The sequence below is a fragment of the Sorex fumeus genome, unplaced genomic scaffold, assembly GCF_029834395.1.
Source record: "Sorex fumeus unplaced genomic scaffold, SorFum_2.1 ptg000065l, whole genome shotgun sequence".
NCBI classification, from domain to species: domain Eukaryota; kingdom Metazoa; phylum Chordata; class Mammalia; order Eulipotyphla; family Soricidae; genus Sorex; species Sorex fumeus.
The window spans coordinates 1,660,716-1,681,098 of NW_026606122.1; the positions used below are offsets into that span (position 1 = coordinate 1,660,716).

Sequence of the window (20,383 nt, forward strand, 5' to 3'; positions counted from 1 at the left end):
ATCCAGTTCGGCCACGTGTTCTATCCACTAAAGACTTTTAACTTCCCTTGCCTAGGCTGGTTGGAGGGGCGAACTCAGCAGTAAGGAGGAGGACCAAAGAGGGGGCCTGCTTGAATGAAACAATGTAACAATTGATGTGAGGCCTTGCCTCGCTCCCACTCCCTAGCGAGCCTATAGGCGAGGTCCCAGTGGCTGCCCCTCCCCATTGCTCGGTTTTCTTGTCCATTAAGCGGCTATCCCTCCGCCTCTCTTTTCTTTTCTTTACTTTTTCCCCCTTCTCCTTTCCCCCCTCTCTCCCCCTCTCTCTGGCTCCGTGTCATTTCCTCCTTGTGCTCACTGCCTGAGCGTCCCAGCCGGGAGAGTAGGCGGAGCGGGGCGGCGGAGCGCTGGAGGGCGATGGTGGCGGAGCTGCTAGGGGCGGAGGCAACGTAGCCCCTGCGGAAAAGGAGCCCCGCGGCGCCTGAGCCGAGCTGAGGATGGAGAACCGGCCTGGGTCCTTCCAGTACATCCCCGTGCAGCTGCAAGGGGGGGCGCCATGGGGCTTCACCCTTAAGGGGGGTCTGGAACACTGCGAACCACTCACAGTGTCTAAGGTAAGAAGTGGCGGCTCTGCCCCTGTGGTGCCCAACTTTGAATGGACAAACGGGTGCGCTAGCTGCCGCGGGACGGGGCCTCAGTCTAACTGAAACTTAGCCACAGCTGAGCGTGAAAGATCCTGTGGAGCATTAAGCTGCATGGGGGGTAGGGTAGGGTGAGGGCTTGCCTTCAGCCCAGGCACAGACACTCCTTAAAGGGGAGGGGGCGGAAGCCCAAAAATCTGGCCCCAGGTTAGAGCCCTGCGTGCAGACACCATCGGGTGGGCCTGGTGCAACTTTTGATCCCGCATATGGGGCCCACTGCCCTGCTCAGTTTGAGTTGGTGGAGGAAGTGGGGTTGTTGGGGATTTCTTCTTGGAAGTTCCCGCGTCCCTGTGGGACAAGAAGAGGACGCGAGACTGACCCCTCCATCGACCCTTGGGCCTTGGCAGGGTATGGTGTGGGAAGGGGGAGCTGAGATCTTGGTGGCACTGGGGTAGCCTCACTTCCCATAAGCACACCCATTCAGCTGGTGGGGCGTTGCTGCTGCGGGTTCGCCTTGGCCTTTCCCTCCTTCCAGAGCCCTGCCCCATCGCGGGCGAGATTTCCTGCACGTTAAGTGTGGAGGAAACTTTTCGCCGTAGAGCGCAGCTGTGCTGGAGCTGTTGCTGCCGCCGCCAGGGTTTGTTTGTTTTAGGAGGCTCTGATCTGCTGGAAGCCAAGCTGCAGCTGAGGAGGGGACAAGGCACTTCTCCAATTACTCCAGCACCCCCTCCCTTCCCAGAATGAAGAGCCCCTGGTAGGGTGAAGGTGGGTTGTGGGGGCAGCTGGGACATTACTTAAAAGAGAGACTTCTTAGAAGGACTCACCTTAAGGTGCTCGATCACCGAGTGAACGAACTTCACCGGGACTTACTTTCTCAGTGGAGAGGTTGTTTTTGTTTCTCTGAAATGTTCAACATTGAAAAGTTCTCCATCTCCCAACCGGCACAAACTGCAGTTGAGGCTGCAGACTGTAGATGTGGGTTTGGGCTGGCTAATGAAAGTGCTAGCCTCTTAGAAGGGAAAAAATGTTACTTTATTATGATTAATTTTAGCTGTTTAAAGTGGATCATGTATTTGCAGTTCGTTCCTCTCCCAATCTGTGATACTTTGGCCTCACATTGGACCCACTGGTTAACTTGTAGGTTTGAGAACTCACTGATCTCAGGACCCATACTCTTAGCAGCTTGGGGTATTGCCTTAGAATATATTATTAACTGCTGCAATCTGAGGCACCCTCTCATCCACCATCACACCTTCTCCCTTAAAGCACTCTTCCTCTAGTACTCTCTTTGATTGTAATGTTTAAAAATTAAAACAAAACAAAATCCACAAAATTCTCAATCCCTTTGTAGCACTGTCCTCCCGTTGTTCATCGATTTGCTTGAGCGGGCCCAGTAGTGTCTCCATTGTGAGACTTTGTTGTTACTTTGTTTGGCATATCTAATACATCAACGGGGAGCTTGCTAGGCTTTGCCCTGCGGGTGAGATACTGAGATTCTCTCGGTAGCTTGCCAGGCTCTCCGAGAGTGGTGGAGGAATCGAACTGGGGTCTGCGGGCTGGCCACGTGCAAGGCAAACACCCTACTGCTGTGCTATTGCTCGACCAACAATCCATTTGGGGAGAGAGAAATCCTGGCCTTCAGGGATTTCTTGTAATAAAATTCCTCTCTCTTTCCACCAAGGTCACAACTGGCCACATTGCCCTCCATGGTCTACCAGTTCCAGCCTTTTCTTTACTTTACCATCCACAGAATTCCCAGTCTGCCTAGACAACTTGCTTTAGAGAAACTGACCTATAACTAGAGGCACCCTAGAGAGCCATGGATTGTTTTGTGAGCCTAGCCAGTCCAGACATAGCCGGGGTTTTACTAAATAAGAGACAGCCAGGAATCCGTGGTCTGGCTGGGGATTATTTGAGGATAGATGAGGGTTTCCTTGGCCAAGTTGTTAAGAAAGTTACTGGTGTATTGATAGAGAGGGTGACTTTCTATGATTCCCATCCCACTAAATGTATAGCTGACCACTTTTATAGGAACATTCATTATTATTACACTCATTTGGATATGCAGGGGTTAACATAAATTTTCCCATAAATCCCTAATAACTTGGCTTCTTACATAAAAGCCAGTGATACATGTGATTAGCACCCACATTATAAAGAGGGACCCTGGTATTCTTGTAATTCAATAGTTGCCTGTATTTTGTTCCTCCAAAGAAATTCAGTGGCATATTTAATTATTCACCTTTTTATTTGTCTCCCTTTGTCTAGTTTCCTCTTAAGCTTCATAATACAGCTTTCTTCTTGAATAGGGCCTCAATCTGCACACACTGGTGGGATTCGGAAGGAAGGAAGTGGAAGGAGAATTGTATTTGCAGATAACAAACTTGGGCTCTGCTCCTTGCTGGTACATATATTCTGGAATATTTTTTAGAACATTTGCACTTCCTAGGTTTATGTGTTCCCATGTCTGCAGAGAGATTCAAGTTGCTCATTTTCTTAAAATAGGAGAGTCTATTATTTTACCGCTGCATTGTTCATTTGCACAGTTACTGTTTATTGTGCATTTACTTCATATTCCTTATTTCATAGCCTCTTTCATCCACACTATACTGTAATTAGGGAAAGTTGTGGAGAAATAGAGAAGTGAAGCAGTAATGCACTGACTGGCTTGTCTAGGTTTGTCTTATGGTGATTCAGTGTTAGGCTCCAAGTCCGCTCTATTTTCTGTTACTTGGCAGTGTTTCTTACTATTTTTTTTCTGGTAGCACTGCAGTTTGTGAAGGGAGATGGGGCAATACTTCTCAGATATGAATTCAGGCTTCGCGGCTTTCTGCCCCAGTGACCCTTTCCATGCCAATCTGTGGTGCCACAGTAGTTGAGGTCTGGGTGATAGGTATTTCCTGCTGGAATCTGGGCTTATGAAGTAGGAGAGGATTGTTTTGATGAGTTACTACCTCTTCTAAAAGCTGTCTCCAAACACTAATCCCAGGCAAAAATCACTTTTCTTTTGGAGCATGATACCAAAGGAGAGTCCCCATCATTTCCCACCATGGTTCTTGGACCTTGCCTGTCTCTGCCTGAGTAGTTGAGATTTCAAGAGCTATGGGTTGAGTCAGATTTACGTTGTTTTGTGGATGGTAGTAAATTGACAGCAACTTTGACTTCTTGTTGGGTACAGAATGTAATGTTATACAAGGATTGATAGTTCCTCTGTCACTTTCTTAGCTGTGCCACAAGCAAAGAAGTATCTTCATGGAAAGGGCCTCTTAGTAGCATAGTTTAGACCCTGGTTACTTACACTGATTCCTCCTCATCTCTTCCATTAGAAGCAGCAAAGATGTTTACTGCCTTACTTGTCCAATTGGCCCTCCACAAAGTAGAAGGCATTTAGGAACATGTTGTAGGAATCCATTCAGAGAGAGGCAAAGAATGTTAGAGTCCGTGGGGCAAGAAGGGTGATATTATGTCTTGTAGCCCAGGGTTGAACTTTGGGTAGACACTTCAGAGGCCTCACAACTGTCATAATAAACCAGAAGCTCTGTTTAAATCCACAATTGTGCTCCCTAAACTGAAAAGGACCAAAGGCTCTCTAAAACCTCAAAAAATTAGTTGCAAGATACTTAAGCAAGATACTTAAGCATTGCCCCTTAAATAATTTGCAAGATACTTAAGCATTGCCCCTTAATTAATTTTCATTCTTGCGTTCTCCAACTCTTTCCCTGGACTTTTTGTTGTTATTGTTGTTTGGGGGGCACACCTGACTGGGCTTAGGGATTACTCCTGGTTCTGTGCTGGATCACTGCTGGCAAGCTGGGGTGGGGGGGCATATGTGTCGCTAGTGATTGAATCCAGGTCAGCCATGTGCAGGACAATTGCCCTGCCTGCTCTACTATCTCTCCAGTTTCCTGAATTATTTTTAAAAGAAGATATAGAGACTCTAGATTGGTGCTTATGGCATAATTACTTGGCAGTAACATCACAGTCTTTATAGGCTTCTCCAGAACCATGAAGTAAAAGATGCTGACCTATCTGAAATAAGTTAATGAAGAACAGCAAGGTTTAAGTAGAGGGCTGCTCTTATTTCTACCCTTATCCTATGAAACACCCAAAGGCAGACTCAATTCATGGAGTACTAACAATTCTATTGTTGGAGAATACTGGACTGAGTATTTCAGATTTTTATAGTGAGGAGGGTCTTTTGGAAATCACCTGATTTTATTCTTTTTGTTTTATCTTTTTACCACACCTGCCATGCTCAGGGCTTACTCCTGGCTCTGCACTCTGGAATCACTCCTAGTGGTGTATGGGAAAGCATAAGGGATGCGAGGGATCAAATTTGGTCAGCCATGTGCAAGTCAAGCAGTCTACCTGCTATACTATTTCTCTAGCCCCTCCTGATCTTACTCTTAGCCAACTGATGAGCCTCCTATGCAGTAGCCCAGAGCTTCGGGTCTATGGGAGAGCACTTTCTTTTGAGTACATGTTAATGTTGTAAAATTTTGACTGTGGACAGCTTTTTCTTTTGTCCATCTACAGTCATTCTCTTATCTAGTATCTCTGGGGGTTGCTCTACTTCCTCGGACCACACAGAACAAACTGTTTTATTTGTCTTAAGAAAACTATATGGTCTGAAAAGACCTCATGTTCTCATCTCTTACCTCCTATACTCATCTCTTACTTTGCTAGGTTAGAGTCCTGAGGTTTTGGCTATTCCTTATAGAATCTGAGATCATCTCTTCTATTTGCTTCTCCCACACAGGATGTACTAAAGCCTTTGTTCCTTTTGAGTTACGGCTTCCACAGCTAAGTATAATAAGTGAGGAGGACCTGAGCAAAGTGGAAAAGGACAAAAATACTAAATGCTAAAGGTGAAGACCACTTCGGCTCTTTTTGGTGACCAGGCCATACCAAAGAACCTGAGTCAATAAAAGCCTTTTTTGTGGTTTTATATGTTTTTATTTTATATATATTTTCATTTTTTAATCTTTATTAGTGAAATACCATGAGGTGCAGTTGTAGACTTACAAATTTTTGTGCTTGTGTTTCAGTTATACAGTGATCGAGTACCCATCCCTCCACCAGTGCCCATTCTCCACCACCACTGATCGCAGTATCCCTCCTACCCCTAATCCCCCCTATCCAACCCTGCCTCTGTGGCAGGGCATTCCCTTTTTTTCTCTCTCGTTTTGGGTGCTGTGGTTTGCAAAAGTCCTTGAATTCAAAGGAGTCTTCAGTGATATAATGCCATTGGCAAAGGCTACAGAATTAAAACTAATATTACTACATCAAAATTAAAAGTTTCTGTATGGCATAAGAAACATTAACTAAAATGAAAACTAACTCTATGCGAGAAAATATTCACTTAAAACATCAGATAAAGGATTGATATTTAATATCTATATATAAAGCACTCACAAAGATCAACAGCAACGACAACAAAACTATCAAAAAATGAGTCGAGGAAATGAATAGTCATGTCTCTGAAGAAGACCAGTGAATGTTAAATAAAAGCATTTTAATGGAAGTACTTGTGCTTCTGCTAATCACACCTGCCCAAGGCCTCTATCTAGATAGATACACATTATGTATCTATAGATAGATACACATTATGTATAGCCACATTATGGTTTTGAGATGGACAGTTTCATCTCCTGATATTTACTTAGAATTACCCCTAGCTCAGGCTAGCCTTGAGGAAAATGTTCTAAGGGATATGAGGGGGGAAGATATAAGCATATATTTATACAAGAAATTAAAGAGAAGTTTGTATTATGGAAGAAGATAGTAGAATTTAGTGAATACTATCAAAGTTAAAATTCCAGAACATCAGATCTATTTACTTGTTTCTTGCCAACTGCTGGATGGCTTAAAATTTTGTAGGAATAACCTCTCTGAACTTAATTTTCTTGGGAAAATGGGTACCCACAAGATCAGACATACTTTTTTTTAACTTTTAAAAAATTATTGAATCACTGTGAGATAGTTACAAGCTTTCATGTTTGGGTTACAATCCACCCATCCCTCCACTATTGCACATTCCCCACCACCAATATCCCCAGTATAACCCCCCTTTCCCACCCTCCCTCTGCCTCCATGGCAGACATGATTCCCCATAATCTCTCTCTACTTTGGGGCATTATGGTTTGCAATACAGACCCTGAGAGGTTATCATGTTTGGTCCTTTATCTACTTTCTGCACACATCTCCCATCCCGACTGACCAATTACTCCAGCCATCTTTTTGTTAGTGATCCCTTCTCTATTCCAGCTGCCTTCTCTCCTTTGCTCATGAGGCAGACTTCCAGCTATGGAGCAATCTATCTGTCCCGTGTATCTACTGTCCTTAGGTGTCAGACTCATGTTATGTTTTTTTATACTCCACAAATTAGTGCAGTCCTTCTATGAAGATCAGATATTCTTAATGTGCATGACATGCAAGCAGTCTCCAGCACACAGAGCCCTGATGTGTGAATTTAGACATAGGCTCTGTTTCCATCATGTGTCAGATATGTATCTTCTGCACGTTGTCACTGGTACTGATTGTAAAAACTTCTGCTATTGCTGCCATCCCTGGGCTCTGATGTCTTTTGTATGTACCTGCAATACCCACAAGATCTGCCTCTGTTTTAGATCTTGCACTAAAGCTTTGTCCCTTTCCTTCACATACACCAGCTTATTATCCCAGTTAAGCAAATAATTCTATTCTTGCTACTAAAGCCCTGATCAGGGAGTGTGTTTGGAGTGTAACTTAATCCTCTTTATTACCAAAGAGAGGCCTAGAGAAGAGAAACTTGAAATTGAGGAAACCCGTTTGACTAACACAATACCATTGTGTGTGGCAAGATTGAGACCAGTTCTGGAGAGGCCTATTTAGTCAGTAGTATAGGAATGATGATATACAGAACCTAACCACCATTTATAAGATTCTTTCTACAAGAAAGTATTTACAGAAGATACACTTGGAAAACAATCCATTTCTAAGTTAGGAATAAGTGCTCTAGATATCTCTGTTACACGGAACTGGGAGAGTTTGGGGTTTCTGCTGTTACTGGTGTTCAGGGTACACTGATGCTGAAACCATGTGTGTATATATGCACTGACACATGTACATTTATGCATGCATGTATAATCTGTGCATGGTGAAATTTCTCACTAAAGTTGAGTCTATCCAAGTTACCATATAATCAGGCAGTGACCCCCACTTTTTGGTTTTTGGACCATACTTTCACTGGCTCTATGCTCAGGGGATCAGTACTTGCAGTGTTAAGGGTTTTGGGGAATCGAATCTTGACTGTACACATGCAAGGCAAGAGCCCTACCTGATGTACAATATATCTGACTCCAGCAAGTGACCACTTTATATAATTTGGTACCAAGAAGTCAGCTTCTGCATAACCACTATTTTGTCTCCTAGGGTTTCTATAAAATACTCAGTTCATATATGCTTCCATTATGATATTAATGAATACATTGAAATGCTGTCTCTCCTGACAAAGATTCTGTTCCAAGAACTATGATGGGATAGTTGTTTATCTCCTTATATCCCTTTTCCCTATCAGTGGAAATAGGCCAAGCGGAAAGATTGTTTTAGTCATTAATTTAGCAAAGGATGACTTGTTTTCTTCACATCACACTGACATGTTTACATGGGCACATGGCCATTGTGACTGGGCATTGAATTTGCAACAATCAAGATGTCTTGGTTTCTCAAAGTGACTAACCCCTCCTGTTTGTCTTCACCTCTGCCCCACCCCTTCCTTTTCCAGCAAGAGTCTGTGGCAATGCTATGTAACAGAATGAGCACTGATTAGTAGCAACAGAGACACATTTTCCATGAATCCAGGCAGCCTTTCTTTCATGTCCAGTGTTTGGTTCCTAGCTCCTACCCATCACCGATCGCTTAAGGCCTACTGTCTTTTGGGCCATCTCTTCAAGTACCATTGCGTCTTTGTTCATTCATTGCCTGCCCTGCCCTCTGTCCAAAAGTCAACTTTTTTTCCTTATTTTGTCACAGTGGACCCTTCTAGTCAGCTGTACCAGCTTTGTCCCTTTATTGACTCAGCCATGTTTCTGGTGGGGGCTAGGGGTGGGAATCGAGAGAAGCTCATAGTGCTAAGATAGATGCAGTTTGTATTCTTTGGGAAAGTTTTTATCTCCTTACCCAATTTTTGGATGGGATTGTTAGATATTTTTGTTATCGAGTTTTGTGAGTGCTTTATAGATCTTGGATATTAGTCCTTAGACTAATATATTCTGTGCAAGTATTTTATACACTAAAATTTGGTCTTTTTATTATAGCTTGAGTCTCTTTTGCTGTGCAGAAACATAAATTTGATGTAGTCCTATTTGCTTATTTTTGGTTTTATTGTCTTTGCCTCTTTAGTCATCTCAGTGAAGACCCCTCTATGGTCAATTTCCTGGAAAGTTCTGCCCTTTATTTCTTTAATGTATTTTATGGATTCTGGTCTAATCTAGAGATCTTTAATCCATCTTCAATTTACCTTGGGACTTACATATGAGCAATAGCAGTAGCAATAAAGGCCAAAGGCAACACAACAGAAGAACTGATTTATACAACTGAGTTTGTGTATGTGGGGAAATTGAAAGGAAAGGACATTGGTGTCATTGGGAGAGGAAGGTGCATACATTGGTGATTTGGTGTTGGAGTTATGTACACAGGAAATTATCATTAACAGTATTATAAATTAGAGCACCTCAATAAAAAATTTAAAAAACAAAGGAACTAAAATTCAAGCAGGAAAAACAAAACAAAAAGATTTGAAAACTCTGAGAAAATTCATAGTCAAATTAGGGGAAAATGGTTTCATAACTTCTGTCCTATTTCAGTGGAGGACAGGAGCTTTGTCACATCCCAGATACCATCTTATCACCTTGCGAAGTAATCTTGGCATGTTATTTCGTTTCTCTGTACCCTCCTCTTTCTGCTCAGATTTTCCATGGGGACAAGTGTCTGCTGTTTTGAAGTCTTCCTGAAGGCTCTCTAAGATCCTTGCTTTTTCTTGGCTGTGGAAGTGTAAAGACTGAATGACCACAAGGCTGGTATTACAGTGTGTTGCTTTTCTCCACACTGCAACTTTCTATCTATACAGAAGTGGCAGTTTCCTGGTACTTTCTCAGGGATGGCATGTGGCATGGTCTGTTAAATTTCACTCAAGTCTTTTAATGTTACATCTGCAAGGAATGTAGGAGGTGGGACTAATTTGGCAGGATCAAGGGTTAAACCTAGTTATGGACAGACGCTTTGTGGTATCTTCTAGCACTCACCCTAATGCCACTCAGCCGATTCCCAGTAGTATGGTTGTCTTACTGATCCTCTGACAGGGAAGTTTTGAATGATTTCTATACTGCTTTTCATGGTCCAACAGAAATTGATTTTTCTTTTCAGGGTGGAGCGGCAGTGAGATGTGATAAAATTGGGAGTAAAGCTGGTTTAACTAGTTATTCTGGAAAAGGAGTTAGAGGCTCATGCTGTAACCTCATCATTGCTTAGGAGAAGATGGCAAGTTAAAGCCTTGTTTTTATTAAGCTATCTTTTTGTTTTCTCTTTCTTTTTTGTTTGTGATTGATGTAAGTTAAAACTCCTGTGAAAACTTCTGCAGGTAGGCAGCATTTGAAGGCATATTATCTGAATGAAATGGTGAGTGATGACATATCAGGGCCTTAGGGATAGTAACTATCTGATCTTGATGATCATGTTCTTTGAAGGACTTGACTCAGAGTTTGGAGCTCTGTGTTCATTTAAGTTTTCAATCAGGGAGTATGAAGACAACAAGCTGTAAAGTGGATCAAAGCAAATACCTGAATATCCCACTTGTATAAATGTGCCTCACTTTATGGATTCAGTTTGGGATCATAACACATTCTTGAACCCAACAAGTGATCAAGACCTAGACATGCTGAGGTAGGAAGTGAGGTTATAGATATGTTATATGGCAGTGGACCTGTTATGTTGCAAGTATTGCTGCTTCTAGGTGTTTTATACACATTCTTATTTTTTTGTTTAATTTTTGGGCCATACCCAGCCATGCTCATTACTCCTGACTCTACACTCAGGATCACTCCGGGTAGTGGATATTTGGGGCCACATGGGATGTCAGAGATTGAAACTGGGTTGGTCTCATGCAAGGCAAGCACCTCTGTACTATCTCTCTGGCTCTTACATCTCATTAAATTTTATGGTAACTCCTTCAGGAAAACATTGACGTCCCCATTTTCAGATGAGAGGACTCTGACATAGGAGGTTAATTAACAGACTTGAAATTACACAGTAATTCGAAGACATGGCAATTAATTTTATTTCTCTCTGATTCCAATCCTAGTCTCTTTCTACAAAACCATGTTTACACAGTGAAGGAGAGAAAAGGAACTGGATAAGAGTATGAGGTGGGAAGTCAGTGGGGGAGAGAGTGATCAGAGAAATGTAATTTAGTTAAAAACTAGGAATATTAACAATACATGTTCCTTAAGAATCAGGATCAAAAGAAGGTACTATGTTTTATTTTAATTCTCGAATCAGGGTGTGGGGTATGTACTCAGATTCAGATATAGGAAGGTCAATCTTATAATTGTGTCCCTCTATAAATAATTTCCTTCTCTGTGTCTCATTTTTTACATTTGCAAGTGAGAAATAATAAAAATTTGTATATTTTTCTAATAGGGAAGCATATTAATTTTATACTTTATCTCATAAATACTAGTTATGTGTGATTAAAAAATATAACACATTCTATAGGTAAGTATTATTAAACATAACAGCTCTTAAGAGAATTTTTAACCTTAAAAATTTAAGCATTTGGGGTTCTTCGTGGTGAAAAATAAGTATTGGTAAAGGGAAATGTGTTTGATATTTGCATGACTAAGACTTAAACCTGAAAGCTTTGTAACTTTTCCCACAGTGATTCAATAAATAAATTTAAAAAATCGAAGCATATAGGAATGGAGTGGAAGTTCAGTGGGTAGAGCACTTGCTTTGCATGTGTCCAGCCTGGGAACCCCATATGGTCTCACCCCAAGCCTCGCCAAAAATAACCCCAAGCCTCGCCAGGGATGATTTTTGGAAAGAGAATCAGGAGTAAGCCCTGAGCACAGGTTGGAATGGCCCCTAAACAAACAATAGACAAAAAAATTTTTAAAATGAAGCATACAAGTTGCCAAATCATTAGAAGTTGTGAGAACTAGCAAGATACCTTCGTTGCAATGTCTACCTCTCTCAGAAGTTGGAAGAGCAAACTTGATTTGTGTGAATAGCTAGCAAAATGAAAGACTGTTATGCTTAACCTTGTTTGGCTCTTACCTAAGAGTTCTTAATTAAACCTCAAATGAATCAATGGAATAATTAATTAACCTCCCCCAATAAGCACATATTTGTTGAGTGCTTTATAAAGTGCCTAACCATAAACTAAAGACTATGAGACAGTCACCATAAAAACCTGCTCCTGGGAAATGACAATTGTATTGAAAAGAACTGCTACTGCAAACCTGGGAAACAAGCACCTAATAAGTGTTGGATCCATGGGATACAATCTATAAGCAATATTTATTTTGGGGTGGGATCGGGGGGCAGGGCAAGAGATTTTGCTGATTGCTGGTTGCTGGTATGGTTGGGAAGCTCTGAGGAAAAAATAGAATAATTGGAGTGAAGCATTGAGGAATATATATATATATATATATATATATATATATATATATATAATTTCTCTAGTTTGGGAAGGAAGAAAGGCCACTTAGTAGTTCATTCAACTTAGAAGCACCATTGGCCTAAAGATAACCAAAACCAGTTTAACAGTTTTTTCACCCTACAGTGAGTGAGCTGACAGCCTGAGCTCCTCGAGGTTATGGCATGTGTCGTTTGTTCATATATTTGCTTAATTTATTCATGGCATTCCTGAAGTTCTATTTGCTCTTAACGGAATGAACATTTCCAAATGCAGCAGTTATGTGTACCTAGGAAGAGAACGCAACATGACGAACGACTTGGCACCTGATCTGTGCAGGAAGAAGTGAGCAACTTGGAACACCTTCAAGAACGTTAAAGAAATAGCTAAGAGGACGAAGAACCTCTCACTCCGGGCACATCTCTTTGACTCCACGTTCTCCCTGCACTAACATACACCTCAGAGACCTGGGTCCTATGAAAACAGGATGAGAACCATATTTGGGTCACCCAAAGAGGAAGTTGGCTGGAGCAATAGTGTAGCGGGTAGGGTGTTTGCCTAGTACACTGCCTACCCGGGTTCGGTTCCCAGCATCCCATATGGTCCCCTGTGTACCATCAGGAGTAATTCCTGTGTGCAGAGCTAGGAGGAACCGCTGTGCATTGCTGGGTTTGACCCAAAAAACAAACAAGAACAACAACAAAAAAACAAAGGAATCAAAAGAGCTATGCTTGGAGTTTCATGTTTCACTCAAGTGAGAGAAGGAATCTGGAGTTCCAACCTCCATTGATGATCGAGAATCAGGGACTCTGTCTCCTTTGCCAGTGCGTCAAAAATCAGATGGCCTGGACACATAATGATATTTGAAGATGACCATTGGACTAGAGCTATTACCTACTGGATTCCACATGACGTCAGAAGAACACATGGCTGCCCGCCTACAAGATGGTCAGACTTCTTTGTCAAGACCCTGAACAAATGGTTTGAGGCTCTTCATGTTCCTTGTAGTGAGCAGATGCCATTGGGCTACACTAGCACGCGACAGGGACAAATGGAGGCATTACTGGCATCCGCTCAAGTAAATCGATGAGTAACGGGATATCAAGTGATCAAATGATCAATTTATTCATTAAATTTATTAAGTAACCTATTCTAGATACTGCCTATAGCCTAAAATACGAACACATAGCTCTAAAAATGTCACTTTAATGTGTTTTTCAACAAATATTTTCATATTGTCTACTTGGGCTATGCACTGGTTTTTGCTTTAACACGTGTTGACTCATTTATTAACCCCATTTTATGGATGATTAAATTGAGACATAGAGAGATTAGAAAATACCTAGTACAGTACCAGCCCCATAAGTGATATGAGGAAGGCTGTTAACAGTAGGAGAGGCAATTTTTACATCACCTTGGCAATGTGCTTGCTGTTGTACTTTATTAAGTTGCCAGTTGGTTAACCCAAATCATTCAGAGTGGTGATATTAGAGATAAATTCAGTATTTCTAATACAAAGAAATTAGTGGGGATGATGAGAATTGGGAAATCTAATCAGTTTTAGTTTAGCTTTGGATCTTCTGAGGCAATCAGAAAGACCCATTGGCCATGGGCACTTTAGGGGAAAAGGATTTATTTTATTTCAGGTACATATGTTCAACATAGTTTACTAAGCTGTTTGTTGTGGAAATAACTTAATTGCCATACAATCCTATGCCTCAACGGATATTGAAATGAGCTGTAATTGTTATTTAATGGATTTTATAGGTCACATTTCTGTCTTGCTAACTTTTGCAACTCTGACCTAAAGTGTATGTTATTGGTTGAAGATTTTTCTGTCTGATTTAGTACTTTTAAGTGATGGCATGGCTCAAAAATAAATGGAAAAAAAGGGAAAAAATGACAACTGCCAAACTTCAGACCTGAAGTTTGAAGTGGCAAAATGATCAAGGCTGTTAAAAAGCATTAGTTGCCTTGCCAAGATGTTAATGATTATTTTCTCTATTTGAAGAATGAAATACGGAGGGTTGGTAAACACACATGAGCAAACTGGTGTTTCAAGCCTGTATTGCATTTTTCTCAGCTGATTTATACTTTCCACAAAATATATCAATAGACTACTGTGGTTAATTTTTTACACTAGGATTTGTTCTTAAATGTGACATTTGAATAAGACATTATTAAATTTTCAGGTATGAGTTAATTGTGTTGAGTGTGATCTATGCCATACTGTCATCCTGATTTCTATATTGAAATTAAGAGAATGAGGATTTACTTGCCAAATTAATTAGCTCTAAATCTGGCTGGAAAATGTAATTTTATTATTATGACACTTTTGCAAATTTGAGGTGATTATTTGACTCCCAACTCTAGCCTTGCTGCTCTGTATCCTTACATTAAATTCCTAAGAAAGGTGAGCTTTCCATAGTTGGAAGCCTGCCTCATGAGCTGGGGGAGAAGGCAACTGAAATAGAGAAGGTATCACTAAGTCAATAATGGTTGGAGGGATCATTTGGGATGGGAGATGTGTGCTGAAAGTAGATAAAGGACAAAATGTGATAGCCTCTCAGTATTTATATTGCAAACTATAATACCCAAAACTAGAGAAAGGGCATGGGAGTAATTGTCTGCCATAGAGGTGGTGTGGGGGGCATTCAGATGAGCGAGGGATGTTGGGGACATTGCTGGTGTAAAATGTGCACTGGTGAAGGGATAGATGTTCAATCATTGTATGGCTGAAACTCAAACATGAAAGTTCTGTAACTATCTCATGGTGATTTTAACAAAAAAATTCTTATTTTTTTATAAGAAAGGTGACATTTATGTGTAAAAGCTGCAAATTCCTCTGCTGTCCCCATCCTTCTTAGGTTTGCTTTTTAGATCCATTGCTGCTTGCTGCTTTTATGCAGTGTCACCCACTTTTCTGCCTGATGAAGAACTAAAATTCAAAATGTTAAAGATGCATGTGCATTCTATGGAACTTGGTCTATTCACTTCCTCCTATTCTTATTGCAGACCAACTCTATTCTTGAAAACAGACTAATAATATATGGGTTTCTTTACATAACTCTACTCTCTGACGATTGTCGAAATCTTTTTTGACAGAGGAACACCAGAGATTGAACCCAGGGCTTCACCAATACAAGGCCAGTGCTCTACTGCTGAACTATATTCCTGGCCCACATTAATTAATATTTAGAATGATTTTTTTTTGCTTTTTGGGTCACATCCAGCGATGCACAGGGGTTACTCCTCGTTTGTACACTCAGGAATTACTCCTGGCTGTGCTCAGGGAACCATATGGGATGCTGGGAATGGAACCCGGGTCGTGCCACGTGCAAGGCAAATGCCCTACCCGCTGTGCTATCACTCCAGCCCCTAGAATGAATTTTATATATACTGGGGGTGTGCAGGGCTTATTCCTGGAACTTTGCTCAGGAAACACTCCTGGTGGGGCTTGGGGTACCATATAGTTTGCCAGGGATTGGACTCAGGTCTGGCATGTGCAAGGCAATCACCCTACCTACTGTATTCTCTCTCTCTCTCTCTCTCTGTCTCTCTCTCTCTCCTCTCTCTCTCTCTCTTTCTATCCCTAGCCCTGGGGTATTTTTTTTTCTTTTTGGGTCACACCCGGCGATGCACAGGGGTTAACTCCTATCTCTGTACTCAAGAATTACTCCTGGCGGTGCTCAGGGGACCATATGGGATGCTGGGAATCGAACCCAAGTCAGCCGCGTGCAAGGAAAATGTCCTACCCGCTGTGCTATCACTCCAGCCCCACCTGGGGTATTTTTAAGGAAAATCCTACCTGATTGCTCATGTTTTCACAACAGCCAGTTTTTTAACTTTGTCTTCTGTCAGCGCTCTGGTGCTAGAGTCATACTCTCCAACCTCTGATGTTAAAAATTAAATATATAATTTTCATGTTTTCCTGTGCTTTGGCTGGAGAAATGTGCAATTTTCTGAAACCTGCCCAGGTACGGAGTATACTGTATTCTTTAAGAAGGTTCTAACTCTCAGTCTTTCTGAGCTGCATTTAGGCTTCAGGTTACATCCCTCTCCCATTCCAGCCACTAATAAAAGCCAAAAGAATTAAGATCAGGGATAGTTGATTCTCACTGCTAAGACCAAGGTGGAGCATTTTCACATCCAACCCTGGAGTCTAGATTGGAGCCCTAATTTAGGATTGAGTTCTTAGTCTAAGCCTGTAGGGTACAAGAAAAGAGTTGATAGTCAGGTTTTGTCTTGTATCTGTAGTTCTCTTCCTCTCTCTCATTTTTATTCCGTTTTCTGTAGTACCTGTGAAAAAGACCAGTGGCTTCAGCCAGCAGCAAAGCCAACAGATACTGTTACAGAAATGGAAATGATGCATCATGGCTTCTTCCATCAGAATAAGGAGATTTAGAACTGGCCTCTACTTTTTAAGTCCCTGACCCAACTTCAATACAATATAGGAATTTCATTCAGAATAAGAAATGTCATTCATGGTTCACCCAACTCAAAAGAGATGTTTAGTAATAAATGAGCTTTGAAGAAGAATCTGGCAATATTTGGGCTTGGGAGGTAGGACATTCTTTTTGGAACAACTGTACTATTGTAGTGGTTTGCTCAATTGTTTCCCTCACTTTGATTATCTGCTCCTTCATAATTATTTAATGCTTCCTTACTACCTGTAGAATAGAGTACAAACTTTATCCTGGTGTATGGACCAGTCTTGATTCCTAGCATGCATTTCAAATTATATGTTTTCTTTTTACATTTTTCTTCTTATGTTTATTTATTGAATCCCTGTGGGAAAAGTTACAAAGCTTTCAGGTTTAAGTCTCAGTCATATAATGATTAAACAAACACCTTTCCCTTCAACAGTACTCATTTTTCACCACCGAGAACCCCAATATACCCCCTCCCACCCCTCCCAATGCCTGTGAGGCAGATGATTTCCACTTAACTATTCTCTACATTGATTACATTCATTATTTTGACAAAAGATGTACCATTATTGTTTAGAATTTCCCCCCCCCCAATAATCAGTAAGTAAGTAAAGTAAGTAAAGGCCCTCCCGTTGATCATCGATTTGCTCGAGCGGGCCCAGTAACGTCTCCATTCGAGACTTTGTTGTTACTGTGTCTGGCATATTGAATACTCTCTGTAGCTTGCCGGTCTCTCCGAGAGGGGCGGAGGAATCGAACTCGGGTCGGCCATGTTGGCTGCGTGCAAGGCAAACAAACGCCCTACCCGCTGTGCTATCGCTCCAGGCCAGAATTGCTAAAAAGGCATTGTAAAATACTTTGTCTTCTATAGCTGGTTATGAGAATCATATAATGTCGCGTGGCCGCTATTGCGGCCGCACGGATTTTGAATTTCTGCAAAGAACCAGAGAATTATGAGATTGGTTTCTGTGCATCTGGTGCTATGGCTGTGCTGGAGAGCCACTCGTGTGGGGCAACTCGTGACCTCGGTAGGGTGTGAAGGACGAGCCGGTACCACCCCCCTTCCCATGAGACTGCCATTGCCCTGTCACTGCCAGCTCATACCTGGCTTTCTTATAAGCTCTGAGGTGGCGGCCACCTTGCTGCTGGGTGGGGTGGGGGGAAGGCGGAAGGGAGCAACACCCTTTCCTTCCCGGGGAGGCATGGTGCTGTAGTTTAATGCATGCTCCATTCACTTTTCTGCTGTAAGCTGCCAGGCTCTGGATTAAGTCCTTTTGCCTCTGGAGTCATGGCCGTGCCAGAGAGCTGCATCTGGGAGGCAACTCGTGACTTCAGTAGGGTGTGAAGGACGAGCTGGTACAGTCCCCCTTCCCATGAAACTGTAGTTGCCCCATCACCACTGGCTCATACCTGGCTTTCTATAAGCTCTGAGGTGGTGGCCACCTTGCTGCTGGGGAAGGAAAAGGTGGAAGGGAGCAACACCCTTTCCCTCCCGGGGAGGCATGACGCCGTAGCTTAACACATGGTCCATTCACTTTTCTGCTGCAAGCTTCTGGGCTCTGGATTAAGTCCTTTTGCCTCTTGAGCCATGTGCGTGCCGGAGAGCTGCTCATGGGGGGCAACTCTTGACCTCGGTAGGGCGTGAGGACAAGCCGGTACTGCCCCCCTTCCCATGAGACTGCAGTTACCCCATCACCGCCGTCTCATATCTGGCTTTTCAATAAGCTCTGAGGCAGTGGTCACCTTGTATGTGGTCCAGATGCATTTCTATCAAAAGCCACTGGGTTTTGAGGTTTGTTTCTGAGTTTCTGGGATCATGGCTGTTAATCAGCTTGATCAGGAGCCAGAGAAGCCACCTGTGGGCGGCGACTCAGGGTCCAGCTGGAATGGGGAGGAAAGGGCTGGTTCCACCCCCATCCCCCATCTGGTGAGGCCCCACATGTCTTGTCACTGCTGGCCCAAACCTGCCTCTCCAGTGACCTCTGGAGGATGGCAGTCACTGGGCCATCAAGGGGAACAGGCCAAGGCACGAAACCTATTCCCACCTGGAGTGGCCCAGTGTCAGTAACCTACTGCAGGAACAGGACACATTTCTACCAAAAGCCTTTGGGTTCCGAGATTTGTTTCTGAATCTCTGGGATCATGGCCGTTAAGCAGTTCAATCAGGAGCCAGAGAGGCCATGCCTCCAATTATATAGCTGAGCCGGAGGTGGTTTGTGAGTCTGTCTCTCACATACCTAATTTTTGGCCATTTACTTTTTTGGTAAAGTTTGCTCCAAGTGTTTGGGGTCTGGCCAATGGCACAGCAGCAATTTTGGGGTACCTGAACGTTAACGGTGCCATCGGACTGCTGATGCATTCGTCTCACAGGTACAGATTGACCTGCTGGCGGCACCATACCGCCGTCAAATTATATGTTTTCTTAAAGAAAAGTTTCATCTCTGCGCCCCCACCCCAAGCACACCGGGGAAATTATGCCCTCTGCATTTCCCACCCTGATATTCCTTGAGTGGCCCAGTTTCTTGCTGCATACTTGAAAGCACTTCTTTCTTTACTGTGTCCTTGCTGATAGGAGCTAACATTCAAGCTCTCACTGAAAATTCAAGGGCATCATCTTAAGTTGTTCCTGGAGTGAAGTTTTCTCTCCCTCTTTGGAATGATAGTGTTCTGTATTTTCTATGAAAATCTTTGATTGCTTCGCCTGCTTTGTGTCTGACATACTAAACTAAAATCTCCTAGAGGACCGTTCCTGTGTGTATCTTTACCATCTTCAAAATAAAGTTGAGAACAGACACTCCATAATAGTTTGTTGAGAAAAAAATGTAGGCGGAGTCGATCAAACACTGTATATGCAATAGTCATCTTCCCATCACACTCCCAATCCCAAATTAGAAAAGAATATGACTTGAATTGCTGAATAAATTACCAATGTCTACAGTCTTTCTGTAATACCTTGGAGGTGGGGTTGACCCTTGAGTGATACATACATGGGTGCAGGAACAGAGATAACACATAGAAGGAAATAATAGTGAAGGTGGAAGTTGAAAATCCCAGGTGCAGTGCTGAATGAGAGGGAGATGGTAGCTGTAAAGGATTGGGTGTTTACCTATATGTTCAAGAGCTTCCTAGAGTTTATTTGGAGCAGTCGATTTCTTACACTTAATCTCCTGTGTGTTCCTGAGTCTGGCATGTGGGAGAGGCCTGTTGGCTGCTGCTGATTACAGCATTTCCATTTATGTTGAGAAGGGTTGCTGTGAGACTTTTAAAACAGCAGCCACCCTTTGGATTGCTGTGTGTTCGGGAGGGTATAAAATGAGTCTTTTCCCAGACTCAAGTGTTTCTTCACTTTGGTGGAAAGGAGATAGTTTTTTTTAAAGTTTTATTTTTCATTATTAGTTTTTAAATTTTTATTAGTGAAACACCATGAGGTACAGTTGTAGACTTACAAATTTTTGTATTTGGGTTTCAGTTATACAATGATTGAGTACCCATCCCTCCACCGGTGTCCATTTCCCAGCTCCAATGCTCCCAGCATCCCTCCCAAACCCCAGACCCCCCATTCCACCCCACCCCTGTGGCATGGCATTCCCTTTTATTCTCTGTCTCCTTTTGGGTGCTGTGGTTTGCAAAAGAGGCACCAAGTGGCTATCATGTTCGGT

At 42.4% G+C, this 20,383-nt stretch overlaps 1 protein-coding gene across 1 annotated transcript in view; it reads left to right on the plus strand.

Annotated features, from left to right (window-relative positions):
- Positions 1-476: 476 nt before the first annotated feature.
- SHROOM4 (shroom family member 4) overlaps positions 477-20,383 on the plus strand; it is a 388,903-nt gene continuing 368,996 nt past the window's right edge. Inside the window, exon 1 of the mRNA XM_056128650.1 lies at positions 477-593. Within this exon, the coding sequence (XP_055984625.1) occupies positions 477-593 (117 nt within the window). The remainder of the gene's footprint in view (positions 594-20,383) is intronic.